The sequence below is a fragment of the Castor canadensis genome, chromosome 5 (genome assembly GCF_047511655.1).
Source record: "Castor canadensis chromosome 5, mCasCan1.hap1v2, whole genome shotgun sequence".
In the NCBI taxonomy this organism is placed as follows: domain Eukaryota; kingdom Metazoa; phylum Chordata; class Mammalia; order Rodentia; family Castoridae; genus Castor; species Castor canadensis.
This window is the reverse complement of record NC_133390.1, coordinates 143,320,492-143,347,084: the sequence shown is the minus strand read 5'-3', so window position 1 is coordinate 143,347,084 and position 26,593 is coordinate 143,320,492. Positions and strand designations below refer to the sequence as shown.

The 26,593-nt window shown below is 37.5% G+C and overlaps 2 protein-coding genes across 9 annotated transcripts in view; one reads left to right on the top strand and one right to left on the bottom strand.

Annotated features, from left to right (window-relative positions):
* Esf1 (ESF1 nucleolar pre-rRNA processing protein homolog) overlaps positions 1-1,184 on the bottom strand; it is a 60,703-nt gene extending 59,519 nt beyond the window's left edge. Inside the window, exon 1 of the mRNA XM_020166626.2 lies at positions 1,076-1,184. The gene's annotated coding sequence lies outside the window, so the exon portion shown is untranslated. The remainder of the gene's footprint in view (positions 1-1,075) is intronic.
* Positions 1,185-1,238: 54 nt separating this feature from the next.
* The window catches only part of Ndufaf5 (NADH:ubiquinone oxidoreductase complex assembly factor 5), a 34,707-nt gene continuing 9,352 nt past the window's right edge, over positions 1,239-26,593 (top strand). For 3 of the 8 annotated variants that reach the window (XR_012448166.1, XM_020166622.2, XM_074074328.1), the window contains exons 1-7: positions 1,239-1,483; positions 3,986-4,026; positions 7,885-7,948; positions 11,760-11,807; positions 13,266-13,369; positions 16,667-16,706; positions 20,261-20,458. Coding sequence is in view for 7 of the 8 variants with exons in the window: in XM_020166622.2 (XP_020022211.2) it covers positions 1,274-1,483; positions 3,986-4,026; positions 7,885-7,948; positions 11,760-11,807; positions 13,266-13,369; positions 16,667-16,706; positions 20,261-20,458 (705 nt within the window). In the remaining variant the exon portion in view is untranslated. Of the gene's footprint in view, positions 1,484-3,985; positions 4,027-7,884; positions 7,949-11,759; positions 11,808-13,265; positions 13,370-16,666; positions 16,707-17,464; positions 18,628-20,260; positions 20,459-26,593 lie in introns of those variants that run through there. The other 5 variants (XM_020166624.2, XM_020166623.2, XM_020166625.2 and 2 more) reach the window with 5 other exon arrangements.

The following is a 26,593-nucleotide window of genomic DNA, read 5'->3' as shown; positions in this document are numbered from 1 at the left end:
AAGCTAACACAATTAAAGGATTACCACTAGGGCATACAGACCCACACAAGTGCCCCTGCATTCAGAAGGCAGAGGTAAGATTGTGAGGTCCAGGTCAGCATTGGTTACATAAAAGTTTGAGGCCAGCCTGGGGCTACATAACTGGATCCTGTTCTCAAAGAACCAAAAAAAGATTCCCAAACTTCAGTTGATGTCATGTGGTGGTGCCATTCTCTCTGTTAATCTTTACTTTTTGCTACTGCCTTTAGTTCTACAAAGTTAATTTCTTAAAGAGACCAAAATCAAATCAGGCTTAGCTCAAAAAGTTCCTTATTTAAATCCTACCATCAGTCAAGAACCGGATTAAAATCTCACTGTAGGTGACTAATATCACTTTTTTACCTATAATTTCTTATTCTAGGAGTGACTAAGACTTAAATGACCTGATCTTCCAAAAACGTATTAAAACATACATGTGAGGACTATTCAGTATAATTCCCTTATAAATTAGTCTGTGTGGGTTTGACTTCAGCTTGATTTGGAAACTCAAAAGTTACTGCTTGCTAAATGAAGCAAAAATGAACTAATTAAACAGGGAAGTGTTGAATTATTTTATTTTATTCTCCTTATGCAGGTCAAGCTGGTCTCGAATTCGTGATTCTCCTGCCTGTCTCAGGACTGACTCTGAAACTCTTTATTTTTCTTAAATTTGAAAAAAAAAAAAAACCAAAAACCTGTACATTAACCAGAAAAACTCAACTGTTTCACTGATGCATTTATAAGTTTTAGATCTATTACAAGCACTTAATCCTCTGAACAGTCTTAATGACACAGACACTGCCTCATTCAACTAGTAGAGGTAATGCATGCAAGCGTTTAAAACGAAAGCACTCTATAAAGGTAGGATAACTGAGAGGCTTTCCTTCCCACTTCCCAGTCCTTAGGGGTAAGTTATGCGGTTGAAATCTTTCAAGAAGCGACCCTGACAAGCACTGAGGAAGTCTGAACAATAGGGCCAAAAAGGGAAGGAAAAAGCAGCGCACCCCTCACAAGCCTGAAGGAGACCTTTAGAGCCCTTCTTAACCACACTCCTCACCTTTTCAGATCCCCCTCGGAGCTTCACATGGACCCGCACCCACAATCCTCCGCGCGACACTCCGTAACGGCACGCGAACTAGGCCAAACTACTTCTACTTTTCGCTTCCGCGAATAACTTTGTCGCGTAGCACTCGCCGTATTCGCGTCGGCGCATGCGCACAACAAAAAGCACGCGTTAGCGGTGTCGCGGCTGGAGATGATGAGGCCGGTGGGACTCTGGCGCCTTTGGCGGCGGCCTGGGACGTCAGGGAGCGCTGGCTGCAGGAAGGTTGCTTCTGTTGCCCCTCCTCCTGGCAGCACCTTGCCCCGAGCCTTAAATATCTTCGACCGTGATTTGAAGAGGAAACAGAAGAACTGGGCGGCTCGGCAGCCTGAGCCGATGAAGTTTGACTATCTGAAGGAGGAGGTGAGAAGGCGGGACAGCAGCTCTTGCTGGGCTTGACTGACAATACTGTTTGTGTGACCTTGAGCAGCAGTCTTGCCTCTCTGGGCCTCTGCAGCTAACACAGAAAGTCTAGGCTTGGATATTTGCAACTTGCTTTTTCATTCATTCATTCATTCGCTTAGCAAATACGGTATACTACGGCCAGGGCAAAGCAAGACTCCAGTCCTTACAGGATTTCGTTTAGTGGGGAGTAAGGCATAGACAAGAAATGTAATATCAGGTAAAGAAGTAAGGAGAGGGAAATAAAGTGAAGTGGGATCGTGACTGCGATGCTTAGGCAGAGGACATGGCGAGAAATTTAGCCCGTCTGGGATTGGGGGGAATGGGATGAACCTCCTAGGATAAGGGAAGGCTCCAGAGGCCAAAGGACCTTTTGGGACCTTCAGTGATCCTCCTGTAAGGAGAGAGTGGGAAAGATCAGGAGGACTCAGGTTATTAGGACCTTACGGGATAAGCCATGACTGGACTTTCTTCTCTACTTGTGTTCCATGCAGTGTGGCAACTGCCGGCCTTATGGCTGTTGAACCTTTGAAATGTGCTTAGTCCAATTTAGATGTGTTGTAAATGTAAAATACACACCGGATTTCAGCGAATTACTATGGAAAAAACACGTAAAATTGTTCATCACTAGTTCCTGTATTGGTTATGTTGAAATATTTTTTATATATTTGGCAAATAAATACATTAATTTCTCTCATTCCATTAGTTTCTTTTTATTTAAAAATGTTGTTTAGGAAATTTTATATTATTCATATGGTGCTCACTGTTTTTGGACAGGACTACCCTAAAGAAATATGAGACCTTTGGTGTTAAGTAATGGAGTGATATGATCTTATTTATGTTTTAGGAAAATTAAGCTCTCTTGATTTGTCTGTGCCAGTTTGCCTAGGTGGACTTTGGATTGATAGTTCTACTTTTAGAACACATAGCACTGAACTCAAGTCTCAGGTAATTCTCTAGCGGTGGAGCAAAACTGGAGTCAAGTAGAATAAGCTTTTTCAAGCTAATGCAGCAAGCATTTATTGACTGCTACTTTGAGCAGAGCTCTGCACAAGCACTGTCCTGGGTCAGACGATTCTATGTCAGTTCTTAGGAAACCTTAGATGTAACAGCTGCTAAGAGGTTGATAAAAGTATTTGACAGAGATTGAAAGTCAACTGTCAATAAAGTTTCTGTTTCTTGTCTGTAAGGCACAGTGCACACACCACACCGATCCTACCAGTTGCTAGTTTCCTTCCAAAGAGTTCATGAGGGCATGTACTTAGAAGATATGCATTCTTAATATCTCTTCCTTGTAAGAAAAGTGCTTGGATTACAACTTGATTGAAGCCTTGCCAATGTGCAGAATTAGAATAAACGAGATAAACCTATATGAGAGATTTTGTATAATAAACAAAAGGTACTGATATTAGTAATGATTACAAAGTGGATTCCTCTGGGAAAAAGACTTCTGCTCTGCCTCCTTCCTTGCCCCCTCTTTCCTACAAAAGCAAATAGAACTATGTCCTGGAATTTCAGGTTCTTCATAGCAACTCTGGGGTGTTTATGAGGTAATGGGTAGAATGTGGGAAATTTAGATTCCCGTATCTTTATTAATGCCAGATGAAGCTAGCTCAGCAAAAGGTGGTGCTTGTCTTATAACTCCTTTTAAAATGGCATAGAATTTGAGGGGTGATGCATTTTCTTCAGACTTGGCTTTTAACTTTAGAAATGTTCCTCAAAAAATCTGTTACCCTGGTGCCTGATGGCTCATGCCTATAATCCTCACTACTCAAGAGGCAGAAATTAAGAAGATCGAAGTTCAAGGTCAGCCCCTGCGAAAAGCAAGACTATCTCAAAAATACTCAACACACACATAAGGACTGATGGAGTGGCTCAAATGGTAGAGATCCCGCTTAACAAGTGTGAGGCCCTGAGTTCAAACCCCAGTATCCACTTCTCCCACCAAAAGCTGTTAACTCATGCCAGGTATAGTGGCACATGCCTGTTAACACAGCACTAAGGAGGCTGAGGCAGGAGAATTTTGTGTTTCAGTGACCACTTTTTGTATTGATTTGTAATAAATCTTAACTAACTTAAAGCTTTTTTACTTTAACGTATCTCATGCTAATATGTTGAATAATGTATCTATTGTGTTCCTGTTACTTTTTCATTCTTATGGTCTTGTATCACAGGGATTATAAAGGCCAAATGTGTATGTGTAGGCATTTGCATATACTTTAAGATTTTTATTATTGTTCAGTCTTGATTTCATTCAATTGACTTGCCTCAATTTGTTTTCTGGGATATTTTATTATGTTCTATTCAGCATTTGGAAAGATAATTGCTTTGGTAAAATAGAAAAATGGGATATAAGGAAGTACTTATGTTGAAACTTAAGTAGCCTAAGGATTGTTGAAATCTGGGAAAAGAGTGTTACTTGTTTTCAATTCACTAATACTATTACCGTTTGTAATCTTTCAGGTTGGAAGTCGGATTGCAGACCGTGTATATGACATAGCCAGGTATCACAATGAAATACAATCAACTTTCCTGAGACAGAGTCTTGTTGTATAGTCCAGGGTAACCTGGAACTCCTGAGCACTAGTAATCTTCCTGCCTTAGCCTCCTGAACACCTGGGACTAGTGTGCTTCAGAACACCTGGCTAATGAACTTTTGAGTAGAGACTTGAGATTAAATGTTGGAGCTTGATATCTGGAATGATAGATCTGGGGAAATTTATTGCCAGGATTAGTGATTTGAATCACTTTTTAGGTCTCTCCATTTTCTTGTCTACTAGAGCAAATGTCTTCATTGTTATGTTGTCTTTAAAAATGACAACAAAAAACAAATGTATGAACTGGATGCCAGTGGTTTACGCTTATAATCCTAGCTACTCAGGAGGCAGAGATCAGGAGCCAGCCCAGGCATAGTTCAAGAGACCCTATCTCGAAAATACCCAACACAAAAAAGAGCGGTGAAGTGGCTCAAGAGGTAGAACACCTGCCTAGCAAGCATGAAGTCCTGAGTTCAAACCCTCGTACCACCAGAAAACTTCCCAAAAAACGAAAGTATGAAAGCATGACTCATAGCTCTCTCCAAGCCTGAATGACAGGTCTACTTGATTTGGCCAAAGCCAAAAGCCAGTTTTTATTTATTTATTTATTTATTTCAGTACCGGGGTTTGAACTCAGGGACTCATGCTCAAATTCACTGTCACTTCAGCTGCGTCCCTGGTCATTTTTCCTTTTAGCATTTTTGTTTACGTGTTTTTTGTTTGTTTGTTTTTCCATTTTTCAGATCGCCTGCTTCCCCCCCCCCACCCCGCCCCACACCAGTCTCCGTCTGCAGTGCTCCTATCTCTACCTCCCAAGTAGCTGGGATTACAGGTGTGAGCCTGTTTTTTAGATTAGCTGATTTTGTTCAGGCTGGCCTGGATCCATGATCTTTCTACCTCCATATCGCTAGTAGCTGAACCACAGGTGTGTACCACCATGCCCATCTTGTTTTTGAGTTAGGTTCTCACTAGCTTTTCCCATGCTGGGCTTGAACTATGACTTCCAGAGTAGCTGGGATTACAGAGGTGCACCACCATGCTCAGCCCTTTACCTATGAATTTTTAAGATTTACTAAACCTAGGTTTAAAAGCTTAACTAAAGTTCACAATAGAATCTTACCATTTAAGTGAAGGAGAAAGTCTACATAGATTTGTTTCCCAGTCAGGATAGATGAGACTCTGGCATTTTATCTTAACCATTGTTAAGGGTAATAGGGTTTTATGACAATTCTCTAGAGGGTGACTTGGGAAAAGAACACTTTTATCAAGTATTATTGAAATCTTGATGGATCTGTTATTAGGCATAATGAAGGCTTTATAGATTCAAATTTCCAGCTATGTAGTAAAATTGCAGTCAAATAATGGTTTCTGTAGTAGAATTACTCTATGATGTAATTCTATGTATTCTCTATGATGCTCTTTTGCTTAAAATATATCCATTAAATTAGACCAAGATGAGATGAATTCATTACATTTGCCTGAAAAAAAAAAGGAATTTTGTAAAATCAGATTCCTTCCACTGTATTTTAGATAAATCTTTTCAGTATAAATGAATCTTGGAATGAATTAATTTTATAAAATTAAAAAAGGTCCCTTATTTCATTTGTTTTACTAATTCCATTACTTCACACACCCCCTCCCAAAAAGCTACTATAATCATTTTCATGGATTTGTAGATATTTGTGATTTAATTAAAGAAAAATTAAATTTTGCAAGTCAGTTTAGATTTTATAAATATTTTTATGCCATAGCACTGAGCAAAATGAAGTCAAATCCATGAAGAGACTTATGGTTGTGGCTAAAAGCATGTTTTAAGCATTAGATATTTGGAATTAAATTCTTAAAAATACTAGTCTAAATATCCTTGCATTAATATTCTATTATTAGAGTAGTTTATAGCCCTGGGAATGTGATCTGTCAGCTGTAAAGTGCTTGCCTAGCATGCTTGAGGCCCCAGGTTCCACCCCAGTATTTTAAAGAGAAACAAATAAAGAAGAGTTTATATTACCAACACCTATCTTTTGTTGATTTTAAAAACTAACCCCACAGATTGTTAAATGTCTTATTTGGGGATTTGAGGCCCAGCTAATGTTATAATCATTGGTAATAATAACTAATTTTTGTTAAGCATTACACTGTGCTAAATACGGTACATGTACTATTTCATGTGATTCTCACACCAACTCTGAGAAAGGCAGTGCCTTTTCCCTTTTATAGATGAAGAAACTGAGATTCAGCAAGATTAAATCTTGTCTGTGGTCACAGGACAAGTAAATTACAGGCCCCAAATTTGAACTTCTGTTTAAATCCAAAACCTATATATTTAACCATATCTTATGGTCTATATTCATAATCAAGATACAGTCTTTAGGTTTATTTATTTATCTTTAAAAAGCCATTGCCATGGGTTCTCCAACTATGTACTGGTGTTCTGTAATTTTGACATGCATTTTTAAGAAAAATTGAACAGCAGCTCCTTTTGTTCTGATTTTTCAGGGAAAAAAAACCTCAACTTTTCTGTTATAAGTGACCTTAAACCTTTGGCCTTCAATTAGATGTCTATTCTGATTTAGTATGACATGATGTATTTAGAGGAGACAACATAACATGGAAGACAATTGCTCTGGTTCAGGATTCATAAACTGAATTCATACTGTCGTTTGCTGCTTATTTGTTGAGGTATTTGATGCTTGAGTTGGCTTAGTTAGCACTGGACACTTACAACTTTTAATACTTTGAACTTGATAAGTTTTTAGTAAAGTTTACTTATACAGTTTATTTATTTTTTTGTTTTGGCAGTTCTGGGGGTTTGAACTCAGGGCCTCACACTTGCTAGGCAGGAGCTCTACCATTGGAGTTATTCTGCCAGCACTTTTTTTTTTTTTTTCCCTCTTATTTTTCGGGGAGGTCCTTTTTTGTATAGGGCTGAACTGAGACTACAGACTACAGTCTTCCTATGTACAGCCTCTCATGTAGCTGGATTGACAGGCCTGTACCAGCACACTCAGCTTCTTTATTGAGATGAAATCTTGCTAACTTTTTTTCCTGGGCTAGCTTCCAACCTGGATCTTTTCTATCTCTGACTCCCAAACAGTTGGGATTACAGGTGTGAGCCACCAGACCAGGCCTTCAGAGCGTTTGTTGTTGTCGCAGTTATTAACTTTAGCTACCCCCCTACCCACACTGGGGATCAAGCCTAGGACCTTGGTCATGCTTGCACATAATAGGCAAGTGCTCTGCCACTGAGCAATTGCATTCCTAACCCAAGTTGAATATCCTGTTTCATAGTATGTCACGTGGTGATTACTAAGTGTTCTTCTACCTCAACAAACTTGAGAGATAGGGATAGTTGCTAAATCCCTGGTATGTATGCCAATTTTTTCACGTTAATTTACATTTAAACTTTTTTCCACCCTTTATCTGGACATTATTGAATTAAAATACCCTTTATAAGTTTCAAATTCACATCATGAGCCACCTTAGTTAAGCTGGGGGAGAGGGAATTTGTTTTAGTGTTTATTTCTTTTACAGTGCTAGAGATCAAACCTGGGAGCTTCGCTCATGTTAGTCAGGTGTTTTATTGCTGAGCTACATCCATAGCACTGAAGCTTGTTCTTTATGAGGTCCTGTGGATGAATACTGGATCAAACAGAAGCACTATAGTATGCTCTCTAGATGTATCACGTAAGGAAAGGGAGAAAAGACAGATAATGTAACTTCTGAAAGCTGTGTTCACTAAAATATTTTTACCTAAGAAAAATTAGTTCTTAATTATTTTATGGACTATATTACAGACAATGCATAACTTTTGTGTCTATTTTTCAGAGATTTTCCCCTTGCTTTGGATATTGGTTCTGGAAGAGGCTACATAGCACAACATTTGAATAAGGTATATTTAATGACTTAATTTACTTTGGAAATAGAATTGACTAAGGAAAGACTTTCTTAATAAATTCAGTTGAATCATATTTAGATTTTGATTATATCAGAATTTCTAATTCATTTTATCTAATATTCCTACTAATAGATAATATCTTTAACCCTATGTATTTCACTTTATTTGAACATTTTTGATAATGCACAATAAAAATCAAGTGCTCATTGGTAGAGTGTATATAAGATATATTTAGATAAAAACATACACTTGGGCCAGGTGCTGATGGCTCATGCCTGTAATCCTGGCTACTTGAGAGACTGAGATCAGGAGGATTGAAATTCAAGGCCAACCTGGGTAAATAGTTAGTGAGACTTCATCTCCAAAATAACCTGAACAAAATGGGCTGGAGGTGTGACTCAAGCAGTCAACTTCCTGCTTTGCAAGCATGAAGCCTTGAGTTCAAACCTCAGTCACAACCAAAACAAAAAACATATGCTTGGGGCTAGTGGAGTGACTCAAGCGGTAAGAGTGCCTACCTAGCAAGTGTGAGGTCTTGAGTGAAAACCCCAGTGCTGCTAAAGAAAAAAACATACACTTGGTCCAGGGTGGTGTGGGAGGGGAGGTTGTAAGGCTTCTAAAACAATATTATTAATAGTAGTAAATGCCATAGAAATGGTATAGCATTAAGGTATAATAGGAGTTGAGGGAAAGTAGGAGTTAATGTGGTCTACACTTCTCAGAGGCATGGGTCTGACCTGGGATTTTAAAGGACTTGGATTAATGGTTCATGTTCATAGCATTGGAAGTCATAGCACAGCAGAAGGAAAGATAAAATGTTAAGAAATATGATAAAGTGATTTTTAATGAAGATGAAAGTGTAGCTGGCATACAAGAAGGATTTAAATAGGGAGAGGATAAGCTGGGCACTGGTGGCTCCCACCTATAATCTATACTCAGGAGGCAGAGATCGGGAGGATTGAGGTACAAAGGCAGCTCAGGCAAAGAGTCCATGAGACCCTATCTTGAAAATATCCAACACAAAAAAAATGACTGGTGGAGTGGCTTAAGTGGTAGAGTGCTTGTCTAGCAAGCCTTGAGTTCAAACCCCAATACCACCAAAAAAAAAAAAAAAAGGAGAGAATAGACAAACTGACCAATTAGAAGGCAGTTACTTTAAAGGTAGTACATTCGTGAGAGATAAGGCCTCTCATCCCTTTGGAGGCAGCAGATATAAGATGGAATATATGAGAAAGACCTAGTAGAACTAACAGAATTTGATGACTTACTGGGTCAGCAAATCTGATTTGGATTTCAAAATATATCTGTAGCTCTATTCTTACCACCTTCACTATTACCATATTGGTCCTAATTACCATCACCCCTTGCCTGAATTGTAGATGCTTCTTTATTGGTTTCCTTTCCTTATTACAGGAATGTGATCCTTTTAAAATGTAAGTCGGATCATTCTTAGTTCTCTATTCAGAACTGTTGGCTTTTCACCTAATTTAGTCATAATCTAGAATCCTAATCCATGAAACCCAGAGTGGTCTGGCTCTTCATCATGGCCTTACCTCCTTTTCACTCCCTACTTTTCAGAAACCATAGCCTCCTTGCTGTCTCTCAAACAAGCCATAAGCCAGAGCTTTGCATCCATATGTTCTTTCCCAAGACATCTGTGTTGCTTTCATATTTCTGTGAGGTCTTTGTTCAAATGACCTCTCACCAGATATATCCCTTCCCTGTCTACTTGCTAAAATGTGCCCCTGCTCTCTACTGGCTACTTGCTTTATTTGGTTCCATAGCACTTATTAGCCCCCTGATATATGTTTATTTGATAATCTGTTTTCTTTTAGTGGACTTGCTCATTTATGTTCATTACTAAATTCCTAGTACCTAGAACACATAGTGATTTATTAAATGATTGTGTGAAATAACTGGAAAATCACTTTAAAGTTATAATAACTTATGTGACTGGGAAAAATCAGGATGTAGTGGGGCAAAGAACAAGGGATGATTCCCATTTTAGATATGTTGTGTTTAAGAGGCAAAGGTATCTATTAGTGTTGATATCTGATAGGTAGATGGAAATGAGGAACTGGAATTGGTTTGTTGTGATTAAGAGCATTGTTTTGAAGTAAGTCAGGGTTCAAAATCAGCTCTGCCTCTTGCTGCTTGTGTATTCTTGGATCATTTACCCAGTCACTTTAGGCCTCAGGTTCTGTAAAATGTGAACAGTAATACCTATCTCAAAAGGTTTGAGACAAGGTAAGTCTGGCAGAGAAGAGGCTGTGGTTCTTATGTTTTTGTTTTAAATTGACCTCATGATTTTCTTTTTTTGGTTGTATTGGGGTTTGAATTTGGCATTACACTTGCTAGGCAGGCTCTCTACTTTGCCAGCCTTTTTGTGTTGGGTATTTTCCAGTTAGGGTCTCACAGTTATTTGCCCAAGGCTGGTTTCAATCCTGATCCTCCTGATCTCAGCCTGCTGATCATGATTTTATTTTCTTTATAAGAAAACAAAAGGTGGAGCTTACAACTGGATCACTTGCCCCTTTCTCCTCTTACCTTCTCCCAGTTCAAAATGCTTCCATCTCTTAGTAGCCAGCATTCTCTGAGATCTCCAACTGGGCTCAGCACACTCATGCCTCAGCACAATTTTGTTTGTAGTTTCAGGTTTTCTCCGAAAAATGGCTTAGTCTGCCTGCCGTAGCCATTCTGTTTCCTATCATAACACCGTTCTCCTTGGGCATAGAGAGAATCCATGCCCTTCTTGTACTGTCATTTTGTGAGGTTGGTGCTTGCTACACATTATCAGAAAGTTCTGGCAGTTTTTAGGAATGTTAACCATGACTATGGGAGGGATATTGGCACCAAAAGAAGCTCTTATTTGGAACTCTGTGTCAGAAGTGAGTGCTGAAGCCACAGAAATAGGTAAGATCTCTGGGGCAAATATACAGAAAATACAGAAAAATATAGAAAAGAACCATCCATAACTGTATTTAGTGAGGAGTGGGAGAATGAGGAGGAACCAATAAAGGTGCTAGTAAGTTAGAAAGTGTCTTAGAAAGGTTTTAGAAAGACCACAGTAAGTAGAATCCTGGATTATAAACCAAAAAATTCTCTAAATGATGTATTTACAATATATAACATTATATATAAAGAAGATTATATGAAGAGGTGCTGAGAAGTAAGAATGTTTTCAAGATTGGGAATCCTATGCCTATTGTAAGGTGAGGGAAAGAGACCAGAAGGAAGAGATAAAGTTTGGTAGAGGTAGAAGGAGCAGGATCCTGGAGAAAAGAGCTGAGTGAAGGTGTTCGTGTAGGACAGAAATAGCAGGGTCCTTTCCTCTTGGAAGGAAGAGAGGACAGGTGGAACTCCTATCCTCTCTGAAGGGATTCCCCCTTAATCCCATGCGTTTCTGTGTGTAGTCTTTCTTCACTCTTTATAAACTATTTGAACAACTGACAGCAGGAAACCCCTTCCAGGTCCTATATGGGACAAGAGTGTGGAAACTAGCTCTCAGCAGATTAAGCCATGGAAAAGTTAGCATAAAAGCCCAGACCCAGTGGAGTAAAGATATTGGTATTCACACCTGTGTTCTCTATTTTATTAAAGTTAAATGCATTAGAGTTAGTTGTGTCTGTGTAATTTAGCATCTGTTCTTAAATGTATTTATGAACCATACTGGTATTAGGCAGAAAAATACCGTTACAAAGCTGAAAATTAATCTATGATTAAAATTTTGTCCTTTAGAAATTTCAACAATTATTATATATGTTTTTTTTGTATCACCTGACCAATTTTAATTATTCTATTGTAGGAAACTGTTGGAAAGTTTTTCCAAACAGACATTGCAGAAAATGCTTTGGTAGGTAGCTTTTTAAAACACTATTGGTTTCTTGTCTGTTGGTTTGATTTTTTTATTTCCTTCAAAATGAAGATAGCTTTATTTTTTCCCTGATTATAAATGTGATATAGATGAAGAATAATTAAACAGTATAGGAAATACAAAGGGAAAAGAAAAAATTACCCTTAGTCCCACTAGTAAGAGGCAACCACTGATGACATTTGGTCTCCATCTTTGCAGATAAATAATGACCCATATTCTTCAGTTTTTTTATGAGCAGTATTATGCTAATATTTTGTTTTTCATAGAATGTCATTATTTTCTGTCAGCCAATACTGTGTGTGTGTGTGTGTGTGTATGTGCCATCTTTTCAAATGGCCACATGGTATTCCAATATATGAATATTCCATGGTTTAGTTAGCTGAATTTCTATTGAGAGGTGGTTATAATTCTAGTTTCTCAATCAACACCACGATGAACATTCCTTTGTGAAGCCACTGTGTATTGTTAATTTATTTTTCTAGCTGGGAATAAATTCCTTGTAGTAAAATTTATGTTAAGTCTTCAGTACTCATCTCCAGATTTCCCTTAGAAAAATTGAATTATTTGAAAGTGATTTTTTTCTCCTTGTTTATGCCACTGTCAGGCCAGTACTTATGTCTTTTGGCTATTGAGCTTTGGCCATTGTTATTTCTTAATTCAAGAGTTTTGTAAAAAGTTTTGTGACATGCCTATACCTTGTCCTTCATTGACTTTCACCTTCATGTGTTCTTAGTCTAGGTTGTTTGTAAAAATTTTGTTTTTAGGGAAGATATTAATCCTTTATCATGCATCTTGTGAATATTTCCCCCAGTTTATATCATTTATTGCCTTTTTTTTTGGTGGTACTGAGGTTTGAACTCAGGGCCTCATGCTTGTTAGACAGGTACTCAGTGCTGGAGCCACTCCGCCAGCCCTTTTCTTGTGATGGGTTTTTTCGAGATAGGGTCTCCCAAACTATTTGCCTGGGCTGGCTTCGAACCACAATCCTCCTGATCTCTGCCTCCTGAGTAGCTAGGATTACAGGCATGAGCCACCAGTGCCTGGTTCATTTATTGCCATTTAGAAGTTTTTAGTTTATCATAAAGTATGTCAATCTTTTTATTTCATTTCTAGCTTTTGAGTTATGTTTATCTAGGTTATTTCAGTCTAGTATAAAATAGTATAAAAGTGTTTACCCATATTTTCATCTAGTACTTCGTGGCTTGCTTTCTGAGATTTGTTTTGGTATGAGATGGGTATCCTGTTTTTTTTCAAACAGCTAGCCAGCTTTTCTATCTGATCTTAAGTGCCATTAAGGATTTTTTGTGTACCTTTTATGTGCCACTGTTTTTTTTTGATAGAAACTGCCAAATGAATATAACATTAACTTTAACAATAATTATGTTAGTAATCGATGCTATGTATATTTCTAATTTTTTTTTTTATTTTTGCCGTTAGAAAAATTCCTTAGAAACAGATATTCCTTCCGTCAGTGTTTTAGCTGATGAAGAATTCCTTCCCTTCCGAGAAAATACATTTGACCTGGTGGTTAGCAGTTTAAGGTTGGTGATCTATTTGTACTTTTTTTTAAAGAATATGTTATAAATAGGTAATTTATGCCATAAAGTCTTACTTTTTGGTGTAGAAAATAGATAATGAAGTAAATTCTTAATAACTTTTTAAAGATACAAACCAGTTATATTAGTTGATAAGCTATAAGATTGCTCTCATAAAGAATTTTGGATTCTGTGCTCCCTATAGTGCCTCTGTTTTCTTTTTATCCCCAACTTTCTATAACTTGCCAAAGCTCATTTGTGATAGAAGAGGTTTTCTCCCTCATGTAACTTGGTATTCTAGAATTGATACTGATGAAGACAAGAGTTTGAAAGAGGATCCTGGCTCCAGCATTGAAGTGTTAATATACCCTATCCTAAAATCATTTGGTAGATAAGGGAAAGCTAGCATTTCCTTCAACTCTAATTATTCTTCTGCAAGAATGTAGTCCTCAACGTTACGTTTTTCCCTTTCTGTTTTCTACCATTTCCCTTTACATCTGTTAAATAAATATGTACTGTAAATATTTATTGAGTAGATGACAATGTATGAAGCACTGAGCTATATGCTTTGGAGAATACAAACATGAACTCAGACAGGGATCCTGTCCTTATACTCAGAGTCTAATAGAGAAAATATTCTCTGTGGTATCTTATTTCTCCTACCTTATCCTTACTTTCAAAGGTTCTTCATGGTTTCCACATTTAACATAACCCATTTGATAACTATTTTTAGGATGATCAACCATCACAGTATGCCCAGGACCTTGCTGGTTTTAGCACTAAAATCCTACATCCTAGAAAAATCCCCTGACCACAGGCAAACTAGGGGAGTTGGTCACCCTTTTGTGAGTTTGTAATTTCTTCTCTGCTTTTTTATACATTCTGAGCAAACTTAGAAAAGCACTCAACATTCTAGTTTTTGGGTTTTTTTCTTTTGGCAGTACTGAGGTTTGACTCGGCCTCTGCCTCAAGCCACTCCACCACCCTTTTTTGTGAAGGGGTTTCTCGAGATAGGGCCTGTGTTGGCTTTGAACCGCAATCCTCCTGATCTCTGCCTCCTGAGTGGCTAGAAGTATAGGCATGAGCCACTGGTGCCCAGCCATGAAAGAAGTCTTTTTATGTTTGGCTTTTGGGACAGGGTTTCTATGTGGCCCAGGCTGGCCTTGAATGTGAGATCTTTCAACCTTCTGAGTGTTGAAATTCCAGGTGTGGACTGCCACACCCAGCTGAAAAACAGAATCTTGGACTAAGGGAAAGAGCCTGGGGCAGAGAGTGAGAACCTGAGTTTTAGCTTTTGCTTATCTGGTTGCTACTTGTAAACAACTAATTCTGTTGCTTTCAGTTTTCCCATAAGTATGATGGAGCTTATAATAGGACTTCCTTAGTTTATAAGGTATCTGATAATTGTCAGAAAGCTTTATGAAAGATATGTGTGAACTTAGCACAGTGTGGCTTTAAATAAGTATTTGGTTTTTCTTGGAACTCAGCAAGAAAGTTTGCTAACCATGTTGGGAGAGTGACTACTCTACAGAACCTGAGAATATAGTTCTTGCTGTTGAACCATATTCTCAGGTTCAGGTTTATCCTCTTAGAGAGGATAAGCACGAGAAGAAAATTCAAGTTTCTTAAGTTCTTAAGTACAGAGATTTCTGGGATTTTTTGGTTGCTTTTCTTTTTCCCCCATCACCTTAAGAAATGTGGATGTACTACATACCTCTTAGAATGAGCAAAATTCAGAACACCAGCAATAACAAATGCTGACAGGAATAGGAGTAACAGAAGCTCTCTTTCATTGGTGGTGGGAGCTAAAAGTAGTACAGCCACTCTGAAGACAGTGCGTGAGTTCCTTACAAAACTAAACATTCTTACCTTATAACCCAGCAGTCATACCATACTCCTTGGTATTTACTGAAAGAGAGAAAAACACATCCACACACAAACCATCACACAAATGTTTATAGCTGCTTTATTCATAATTGCTAAAACTTGGAAGCAACTAAGCTGTCCTTCAGTAGGTGAATGGATAAATGGATCCATCTAGACAATAGAATTATTGAGCACTAAAAATGATAATTTTAATAAGTCATCAAGTCACAAAAAGTGCAAGAAACTTAAAGACATATTACTGAGTAAAAGAAACTAATTTGAAAAGGCTACATACTCTTTGATTCTAACTATATGGCACTCTGAAAAAGACAAAATTGTAGACACAGTAAAAAGGATGGGAATTATAGGGGAGGGAGGGATGAATAAGTGCAGCACAGGATTTTTAGGACAATGGAAATATTCAGTATGATACTATAATGGTGATACATGTCATACATCTGTCCAAACCTGTAGAATGTGCACCACCAAGAGCGAACTCTTTTTTTTTTTTTTTTTTTTTTAAGTGGGACTGGGGTTTTGAACTCAGGCCTTCACACTTGAAAATCAAGCACTCTACTGCTTGAGCCACACCTCCAGTCCAAGAGTGAATTCTTAGTTAACTATGGAGGTTGACTGATAAAGATGTGTCAGTGTAGGTTTATAAGTTATAACAAATATATTACTCTGATGGGAAATGTTGATGATAGGGAGGCTGTGCAAGTGTGAGTGAAAGTAGAAGTATATGGGAAATCGCTACCTTCTCAACTTTGCTGTGAACCTAAAATTGTTAAAAGATATAACATCTTAAAAACAAGAAAAAGTGGGATGTTACTTATCTGAAAACTCATTAAGTTAAGCATTTGATAACTAATACTGTTTGTGTAGGGAAAAATTTAAATTTGATAATTTTTATTTTTTTCTAGGAAAGTAGAATACATATATAGTTCTATGGCTTAATTGATGAGCCTTACTTTTTTCTTTTTTTTGTGATGCTGGAGATTGAACTCAGGGCCTTGAGCATGCCAGGCAAGTGTGCTCTACTCTTGAGCTGCATCTCCAGCCCTGATGAGCTTCTTTGCACCTGTCATCAGATACTTTTTTCTAGCACTGACTTCAATTAAGGACTCAGAGTAATACTATTTGGACGAAATGCCAAGTAGGAATGACTTTTACTTTATTAAGTGATGAAGAATAATTAGGCAGCTAATCATATCTGGGTTTTTACTTAAGCAAAATGATATATTTACATGGAGGAATTTTGTAGTATGATAGGGAAAAATGTTTCCCCCTAGGAATGTTTATTATTTAAAATTCGTATGAAAACAATCAGTGAATTTTGATATGTAATTTCAGATTTCAAAATTAATACCTTTTGTGGCTTATCATACAAGGGATAGTTATGTCATTATAAAGCAAATACATGTTTTTATATTTTAGTTTGCACTGGGTGAATGACCTTCCTCGAGCACTTGAACAGGTGAGAAAATTTATGTTGATTCTACTCTTCTGCTTTATTTTATTATTAGAAATTGATAGCCAACTGTGGTGGAGTACTTTTGTAATCTCAGTACTCAGAAGGCTGAGGCAGAGCTGAGTACCAGTGGATCATACCTGCAATCCTAGCTACTTGGGATTGGACAGATTTGGACAGATTGCTGAGATTGGGTGGACTGCAGTTCAAGGATAGCCTGGGCAAATAGTTTTCAAGTCCTTATTTTCAGAATAAATAGATCAAAAAGGACTAGAGATGTGGCTCAAGTGAGCACCTGCTTTGCAAGTGTGAAGCCCTGAGTTCAAACCTCAGTCCTGCCAAAAATAAAAAAGAATAAGGCTGAGGAGGCAGGAGGCTTGAGAATTCGGGGCCATCCTGGGCTACATAGTGAGTTCCTGGCCAGGAACTCGGCTATATAATGAGACCCTATCTCAAAAACACAAAAACAAGCAAAAAAAAAAAAAAAAACCTAAAGAAACTGACAAATGTTTCCATTTTCACAAACTATCTAGTTGTTAGTCTGACAATTAGAGAATAGAATCAAATTCAGTATTTATTATCTTATGTAGGATGAGTATACTTGCTATTCTTTGGTGTATAAAGATGTACATTGAGTTATTATATAGGAAATCTATATAGAGATAAGTTTTGAATATGTTTATGAGATTATTTAATTACTTTGCAAAATAATACTGATATCATAAGACATGTTCTGTATGGTATATATTGATTCCTAAACTGTCTGGAGGTAGGAACCTGTTTATATTTGTATCTTCCCCAAGTTTAATGTTAGGTAAATGTTTGTTGATTAGCATTATATTTAGTATTAGGTAAATGTTTGTTGGTTGATATTTATTAGTGAACAGGAGAGAAGTAGATAGAAAGCATGTGGTCAAAAAGCAAAAGAAATTACTGTGGGTTGGAGTTGCCTAGGAAAGCTTTAATAGGAAGAAATTACTGGAGCCCAGTCTTAGAGAGCAGGTAAGATCAGGATGAGGAAGGTATTCTAGGAAGGCAGAATCACAGCATAGGTAGAGAGGGTCAAGAGCCTCAGCAGTATGAAGGAAAAAAGAGGAAACCTGTGTGGAATATTAGTATCATGCTGGAAGACAAGATATATTGGGATCATGTATAGAAAGATTTGGGTGCCAGGTCAAGGAATTAATTTTTTTTTTTTTTTTTTTGTGATACTGGGGTTTGAACTCAAGGCCTCACACTTGCTAGGCAGGTACTCTTACCACTAGAACCACTCCACCAGTCCTGGAATTAATTCTTCAAATAACTCAGAGCCACTGGAGACTTCAAAGATGAACGTGGTGTGATTAAAAAACCTAGTGCACAGGATAATAACTGCTATAGCTAGGCACATAGTATGTGCTTGTAACTGTGAGTTAAATAACCCTGAAAGATCTCTTACTTTTGTTGCTTAAAAAACTGATGCATGAAATTAAAACCACACTAAGATTCCACCTCACCCCTGTTAGAATAGCCATCATTAGCAACACCACTAACAACAGGTGTTGGCGAGGATGTGGGGGAAAAAGGAACCCTCTTACACTGTTGGTGGGAATATAAACTAGTACAACTACTCTGGAGAAAAATTTGGAGGCTACTTAAAAAGCTAAACATTGAAAATCTACCATTTGATCCAGCAATACCACTCTTGGGGATATACCCAAAAGACTGTGACACAGGTTACTCCAGAGGCACCTGCATACCCATGTTTATTGCGGCACTATTCACAATAGCCAAGTTATGGAAACAGCCAAGATACCCCACTACTGACGAATGGATTAAGAAAATGTGGTATCTATACACAATGGAATTTTATGGATCCATGAAGAAGAATGAAATGTTATCATTCGCTGGTAAATGGATGGAATTGGAGAACATCATTCTGAATGAGGTTAGCCTGGCCCAAATGATCAAAAATTGTATGTTCTCCCTCATATGCAGACATTGGATCAAGGGCAAACACAACAAGGGGATTGAACTTTGATCACAAGATAAAAGCGAGTGCACACAAGGGAGATACGAGGATAGGTAAGGCACCTAAAAAATTAGTTAGCATTTGTTGCCCTCAACGCAGAGAAACTAAAGCAGATACCTTAAAAGCAACTGAGACCAATAGGAGAAGGGGACCAGGAACTAGAGAAAAGGTGAGATCAAAAAGAATTAACCTAGACGGTAACACACATGCACAGGAAATGTGAGTCAACTCCCTGTATAGCTATCCTTATCTCAACTAGCAAAAACCTTGTTCCTTCCTATTATTGCTTATACTCTGTCTTCAACAAAATTAGAGATAAGGGCAAAATAGTTTCTGCTGGGTATCGAGGGGGTGGAGGGGAGAGGGAGGGGGTGGAGTGGGTGGTAAGGGAGGGGGTGTAGTGGGTGGTAAGGGAGGGGGTGGGGGCAGGGGAGAGAAATGACCCAAGCATTGTATGCACATATGAATAATAAAAAAAAATTAAAAAAAAAACTGATTCATGGAGAAGTTGGTTAAATTGAAAGGAGATTATTTACTGAAACACTTAGTGGTCTGGGCTTGAGAAAACTAAACCTTATTGAGTAAAAGTAAGGGAGAAGTTTCTAGGAGGACTCTGAAAAGAATGAGCAGAAGAATCTGCAAAAGAAGTAACAGTTTGTTGGCTTGTTAGCTCTCGAGATCAAAGAGAGGGAAAAGTCAAAGATGACCTTAATGTTTTGAGTCAGGAGGTCTGGGGGGAATAATTAGTAAAAGCAGGGGAAAAATGGTAATGATTATTTAGTTCATGATTCTGCAGGCTTAGATTAGTTAGGAGACTCTTCTAAATCCGGCTTGGCTGACTCCTGTCTTACCAGCTGCCAGATTAGAAGCTGGCTGATTTAGGATGGCCTTCACATGTCTCTCATCCTCCATCGAGCTAGCACAGAATTGTTCAGAACATGATGCCTGGGCAATGCTCTAAGAGGTCATGTAGGAGCATGCAAGGCCATTTGAGAACTGAACTTGAAACTGTCATTTCTGCATTTTAGCTAAAGCAAGTCACAAGGCCATCCTAAATTCAAGGAGAAGGGAAGTAGACTCCATCTCTTGACAGGAGTTCTTATGAAATGACTTTGACATTTCAGAGAGCATAGGCATAGAGAGGATTGTGATTTTTGCAATCTACTGCAAAAATTTTTTTCTTTTGATGTTTTTCTGACTGTAAAAAGTAAGTCGTAGAGCTAGATGTGTGGCTCAAGTGGTAGAGCGCCTGCCTTGTAAGCATAAAACCCTGAGTTCAAACTCCAGTACCATTAAAAAAAAAATAAGTTGTATTTATTATAAAATTTGAAAACATATATTCTTACATATGTTAATATTGATGAGTGTATTGTCTCTCTTTACAATTACTTCATCAATGACTGAAATTTCTGGTCATGTTAGATGTTAAGTTATCTAGTTAATTTGCAAAAATAAGATTGTTATGACTATAAAATACCAATTTAGACACTATATATTCTTTTGAAATTTTTGTAAAATTTTGAATAGTTTTATCTTGTATTTATTACAGATTCATTATGTTTTAAAACCAGATGGAGTGTTTGTTGGTGCAATGTTTGGAGGTGACACTCTCTATGAACTTCGTTGTTCATTACAGTTAGCAGAAACAGAAAGGGAAGGAGGATTTTCTCCACACATTTCTCCTTTCACTGCTGTCAATGACCTTGGACATCTGCTTGGGAAAGCTGGCTTTAATACACTGACTGTGGTAACTATCAAGAGAATCAAATAACCCATTAATTATACTGTTCAGAAACAACTTTTTGTCTTAAACATAGAAAACTATATATATTGATAGTATCCTGGAGTGTTTTTAGAACTTTCTCTTACTTGCTCATGGCTCTACTTTTTTCTTTTTAAGGAAAAGCTTTTGTTGACTATGTTTAGTGTGTATAGTGTACATAAACACAACTTGATTAACATGAGATAGGAATTTTAAAATTTTTAGTATTTGTTACCAGAATAAGCAGCTCTAAAAAAGTACCACAGCATTGGCAGAGCAGCAGGCGGTAAGAGTGCCTGACTAGCAAGCATGAGGCCCTGAGTTCAAACTCCAGTGCTGCCATAAAAAAGTACCATAGTTAATGAGGATACTAAGCATATCACTCCTTCAGAATCTTCAAGTTCAGAGTTAGAGATAATGTAGGAGTTAGAGCATTGCAGGTGATGGGGGAAAAAGGGGGCATTTACGAGAGTATTTATAGTACTGTCCCCCACCATCAGCCTTCAGTTGAAGCAGTGCATATGAGACAGAATTACCTTGAAATCTCCAAACCTAGGCTTAGTCAAGGTAGGACATATTCTTTTCCATTAGGGCTAGAGATTTCTAGAAAAGGTATTGGTAGGAAGAAACATGGAGTCATTATGATATAGTGATGGGACAGGGCATTGGTGTCAGTGGATGTAACTAAAATCCTTACCCTGCCCTTTATTAACTAGAGGAACTTAGGTGATTTTCTTCACTTCTCTGAATGTACCTTTCTTTTAAAAGTGCAAATGTTTCTCACTTCAGGTGGCTGTTAGTATTAAATGGGATAAAGGATGTGAAGAATAAGGACCATGGTTGATGTTCAATGAATACTAACTCCTGCCCAATAGATACTAACTCCTCTTCTGCATCCTTCTACTCCTAGAACTTTCTGGGAATAAACTTCCAAAAGAAAATCATCTATAGAAAAAAATGATTGCCCACTTCAACTCCTTCCTGTAGCAAGGACTTACTATTCTCCTCAGAAATCCATTGAGTAGACTTACTGTGATTTTCCAAACCCTTCAGGCTTAGAAACATACTTAATTCTGATTACGGGAAATTGTAATTTCTTTTTTATTAGCATGTATTAGTTGTCCGGGGGAGGGGGTTTCATTGTGACATTTAATTTCATCCCTTAGATGAAGAAAGCTTCTCATTGAATAATTAGAGATAATAGATTTAAAATTAAAATAGCTATCTGGGGTACTTTCATGTGAATGTGCTTCAAAACATCAACTTACCAAAAAATAGACTGTCATATCCTTTCATATGTTGAAAGAGAGCAAGGGGCATAAACCAGCAGGACCCCTAATGTTACAGGCTTCCAGGAAAGGGGAGAAACAACAGGCTAAAAGACTAGGCTAAGAACTGAAGACAGCCCTCATGACTTCTCAACTGCATCTAGGTTTGACCTTTTATAAACTTTTAAATTGCTCAAGTTAGTGTCATGAGTTCAAGACCCTTCTAGGCTATATAACAAGACTCTTTCTCTAAAAGAAAAAAAGAGAGGAGAGGGGAAGAAAAGCTAATGTTATTGATATGGGAAATTGTACATTGAGGGATTATTGTATTTTTTACTACATCTTTAATTGTATAAGTAATATGCAACTATTTGTTGGTTGTAAACTATACAGATAAAGTGAAAGTCTATCATTCCCTTTCAATCCCCAAAATCTTAACTCTCTTCTGGAGAGCAACATTTATCAAAATTTTAGCCTCAGGATCCCTCTGCACACCTAAAAATTATTGAGGATTTTATGTGAGTTATGTATTAGAAATTAAAACCAAACTTATTTAAGTATTTATTAATTTAAAACTAACACTATACTGGACTGGCAGAGTGGTTCAAGTGGTAGAGTGCCTGCCTAGCAAACTCAAGGCCCTGAGTTCAAACCCCAGTACTGCCAAAACAAACAAAAACAAACAAAAAAATCTAATAGTACCCCAATTACTTGTTCATATGAGTAACTTGCTTTTTATGAAAAAGAACTGTATTTTCCAAAAGAAAAATAGGAAGTTAAGAATGTCATTGTCAGGGCTGGAATTGTGGCTTAAGTAGTAGAGCACCTGCCTAGCAAGCACATGGTCATAAGTTCAAACCCCAGTACCACAAAAAAAAAAAAAAAAAGAATGTCATTATCACATTTTTACACATTTCCATGGTGCATGGCCTTAATAAAAGAGTGCTAAAGTCTCATGTCTGCTTCTGCATTCAGAACTACTGCTATACCACATAATATAAGGTAAAAGAATTTCTGGGAATGTAAAGCCTCTGTCAGAAAGGTATGGGGATCAGGTGACATGGTACGGCATGGTGCACATTATCCTGGTGATCATAATTTGTGCAAGGTCACACGGGTTAGTCACAATATTGGGAGACTCCAAAGTTGTCCATTAGGAAAAAATTGACATCCTATCTTCAGTTACCAAATGAGAGTTAAATTGTATTGACCATGGTTTTCTACAGTTGTAAAGTAGGTTATGTTTTAGACTTCTGTTAAAAATGTTTGACTTGATATTACAGCATTAAATTTCTGTTAACTGAGAAGTCTAATTCAGAATATGTTCCATATGCTTCAAAAAGGAGCCAAATATTCAAATGTTAATATATTACAAAAATATTGGTATAGAATCTTCATGATTTATAAAATTATATTTTATATGTATTTATAAGAATTTGTTTCTTGAATCATTACATTTATCCTTTGAAGTGTATATACTTTCTCTGAAGTGCTGTGTCAGTGTTGGGTCGTAATTTTCTAAAAATTCTCATACAAAAAGTCCTTTTTTTTTTTTTTTTTGTGAGTCACAGGGGTTTGAACTCAGGGCCTCACCTTACTAGGCAGGCACTCTTACCCAGCGCCTGTCTTAACAAAAATAGCATTTTGGCTTTTGTCAACCAGATTCTGGAAAGTTTCCTACGTTATTCATCTTTTCATGAACAGCTCATGGATTTTTTAGTTACATTATTCTCTTTGTTTTCTAATGAATTAAATTTGACATTTGCTTTACTGCTTGAGCCACTCCACCAGTCCTTATTTGTGATGTGTTTTTTTGAGATAGGGTCTCGTGAAACTATTTGCCCAGGGCTGGCTTTGAACCTTAATGCTCCTGATCTGTGTTTTCTGAGTAGCTAGGATTACAGGTGTGACCAGAAAAGCTTTTATATAACCAATTGTATGGGTTTATGTTGCATATATTAGATGGATTATTTTAATACTGCAATTTTTATTTAAAAAGTGAATCAAGTCAAATTCATATCATATAGTTGTTTTTATACTAATATGCCCCCTTAATGAATTATTTTCAGAGTTAGGAGGCATTCTAAATGAAGCTCATTTCCCTTTAGAATAAAGCTGGCAGACTAGTACATTAGAGAAAGCTGCAAATATCCATCTTAATTTGAATAAGGCCTTTGACAAAGTGATTGTGATACTCTTGATGGAGATAGAGACAGTGCTTTTAGTTGGCTTTATTGAAAAATTGTTTTAAAAGAATATTACTTAGTGGCTAAGTATCAGCCTGGAAGAAATTTTCTTAAGATCTCTCTCTCTTTCTCTTTCTCTCTTTTCCTCCACCCCTCTTTCTCTCTTTCCTTCTTCTATCCTATCTGTTGTAATCACCCCCTTTTTAAAATAGTTTGCTCCCCTTGTTCCTTCCTATTATTGCTTATACTCTCTCTACAACAAAATTAGAGATAAGGGCAAAATAGTTTCTGCTGGGTATTGGGGGGGGGAGCGGGAGGGGGTGGAGTGGGTGGTAAGGGAGGGGGTGGGGGCAGGGGGGAGAAATGAACCAAGCCTTGTATGCACATATGAATAATAAAAGAAAAATGAAAAAAAAAAATAGTTTGCTAATGTAGATAAGTGTAGAGATGGAATGGTCATGGTCAAGGTCCATTTTAAGAAATACTTACTTAGAGAAATGCTCTTACTAAAAAACTTGCACACAACCTGATCCACACATGTATTTAAAAAGAAAAAAGGAAGAGTAAAATGTAAGAGAATAAGATAGAGCAAAGACAGTCTTTTTTTCTAAAGTGAAATAAGACTCTGACTTCTGAAACCTTGTCCCCCTCCTCAAAGATTTATTAACTGTGTCCTGTATTTCCTTTCAAAAGAATTTTCCCCTATACATCAGAATATAGTTATGTCATTTAAACCCACATTTTTTTATGTATGTACTCCTTTGCTTTTTTTTTCATACATACTTTGGAGATCTTCTAAGATATATTCATTCTTTCTTAACATCTGTGTATTTTCATTAAATAGATATTCTTTATCTAATCAGTCCTCTAACTATGACATTTGGATTTTTTTTAGGACCAGTTTCCAGTACAGACAAATTCATTTATCTCAGTGCTTAGCAACATGAAGTTTTATCACATTATATCTTCATGCTAGTTGGATACCTCATCTTCATTTTAGAACTCTATTTATTGTGCTGGTGATCAAACCCAGAGTCTTGTACATACTAGGCAAGTACTCTACCACTGAGCTACGTCCCCAGCTTCATGTCTCCATTTTATAACTGTGCTATCTGGCTCTTGTGTCTTCTAAGGCCACCACAGCAAAAGAGATGGCCTGGAAATGGCTCATAACTCCTTATTACTTGGCCTCTCCTTTCTTTGGTCAGAAGAAATCTGAAGCTGAGAATTGTCAAAGAACATCTGTGTATTTGGGGAGCATCAGTAGTCTCTACCACTGTACCCACAGTTAACTGCACATAAAGCTTCAAAACGAAGGGAGAGGCTTTGCCTGGTAGTTCACTTGAGAACTGTGCCAGCATTGTGCTCTTTTCCTTGAAAGGCCAGTGAGTGTTGATTGTGTAACTAGAGGCAGGGTGGAAATATCTTGGGAGGTGACTGTTTGGCTTGATTCTGTGCCACATCTTAAGAAAGACTGACACTGACTGTCCAGGGAAATGTAGTCAGAACATGTAAACATCTCTAAGTTTTGTCTATAAGACCAGCTCTCAACCCCCAAATAACAAAACTATCGTGTGCTAAAAGAATTTTCAAAGACTTGAATAAGAAGGGGATGGTGTGTAGATACAGAATAGGGTTATTCAGTGTTATTTCCCAGGAGAGAAAGGAACCAGTTGATAGAGTTTTAGGGTTTCTCTTGCCATGCGGAGTAGTTATTGAGTAATTTGAAGTCTTCTTAGATCAAGTGTAAGCCAGGGGACATCTATGAATAATGCCATAAAAAATTTCTTGGGGCTGAAGATGTAGCTCAGTGGTAGAGTGCTTGCCTAGCATGCAAGAGGCCCTGCTGAACTAAAAAAAGAAAAAAGAAAATTTTATTACTTACCATGAGAGGTTGGTCTGGGAAATCGACAACCTCTTTTCTTTTAAAATCTGTATTTTCTTTTATTCATATGTGCATACAATGTTTGGGTCATTTCTCCCCCCTTCTCCCCACCCTTTCCCTTTCCCCCCGCCCCCTCCCTCTCCACCCTACCTCATCACTACCAGGCAGAAACTATTTTGCCCTTATCTCTAATTTTGTTTAAGAGAGAGTATAAGCAAAAATATGAAGGACCAAGGGTTTTTCCTAGTTGAGATAAGGATAGCTATACAGGGAGTTGACTCACATTGATTTCCTATACATATGTGTTACATTCTAAATTAATTCTTCTCAAACTAACCTTTTCTCTAGTTCCTGGTCCCCTTCTCCTTTTGGCCTCTGTCACTTTAAAGTTTCTGCATTAGTTCCTTTGCATTGAGGACATCAAATGCTATCTTGGTTTTTTGGGGTTTCTTGCCTATCGTCATACCTCCCTTGTGTGCTCTCGCCTCATCATGTGTTGTGTTTGCCCTTGATCTAATGTCCGCATATGAGGGAGAATATACGATTTTTAGTCTTCTGGGCCTGGCTAACCTCGTTGAGGATGATGTTCTCCAGTTCCATCCATTTACCTGCAAATGATAAGATTTCATTCTTCTTCATGGCTGAGTAGTATTCCACTGTGTATAAATACCATGTTTGCTTATTCATCAATAGTGGAGCATCTTGGCTGTTTCCATAACTTGGCTCTTGTGAACAGTGCTGCAGTAAACATGGGTGTGCAAGTGCCTTGGGAGTAACCTGT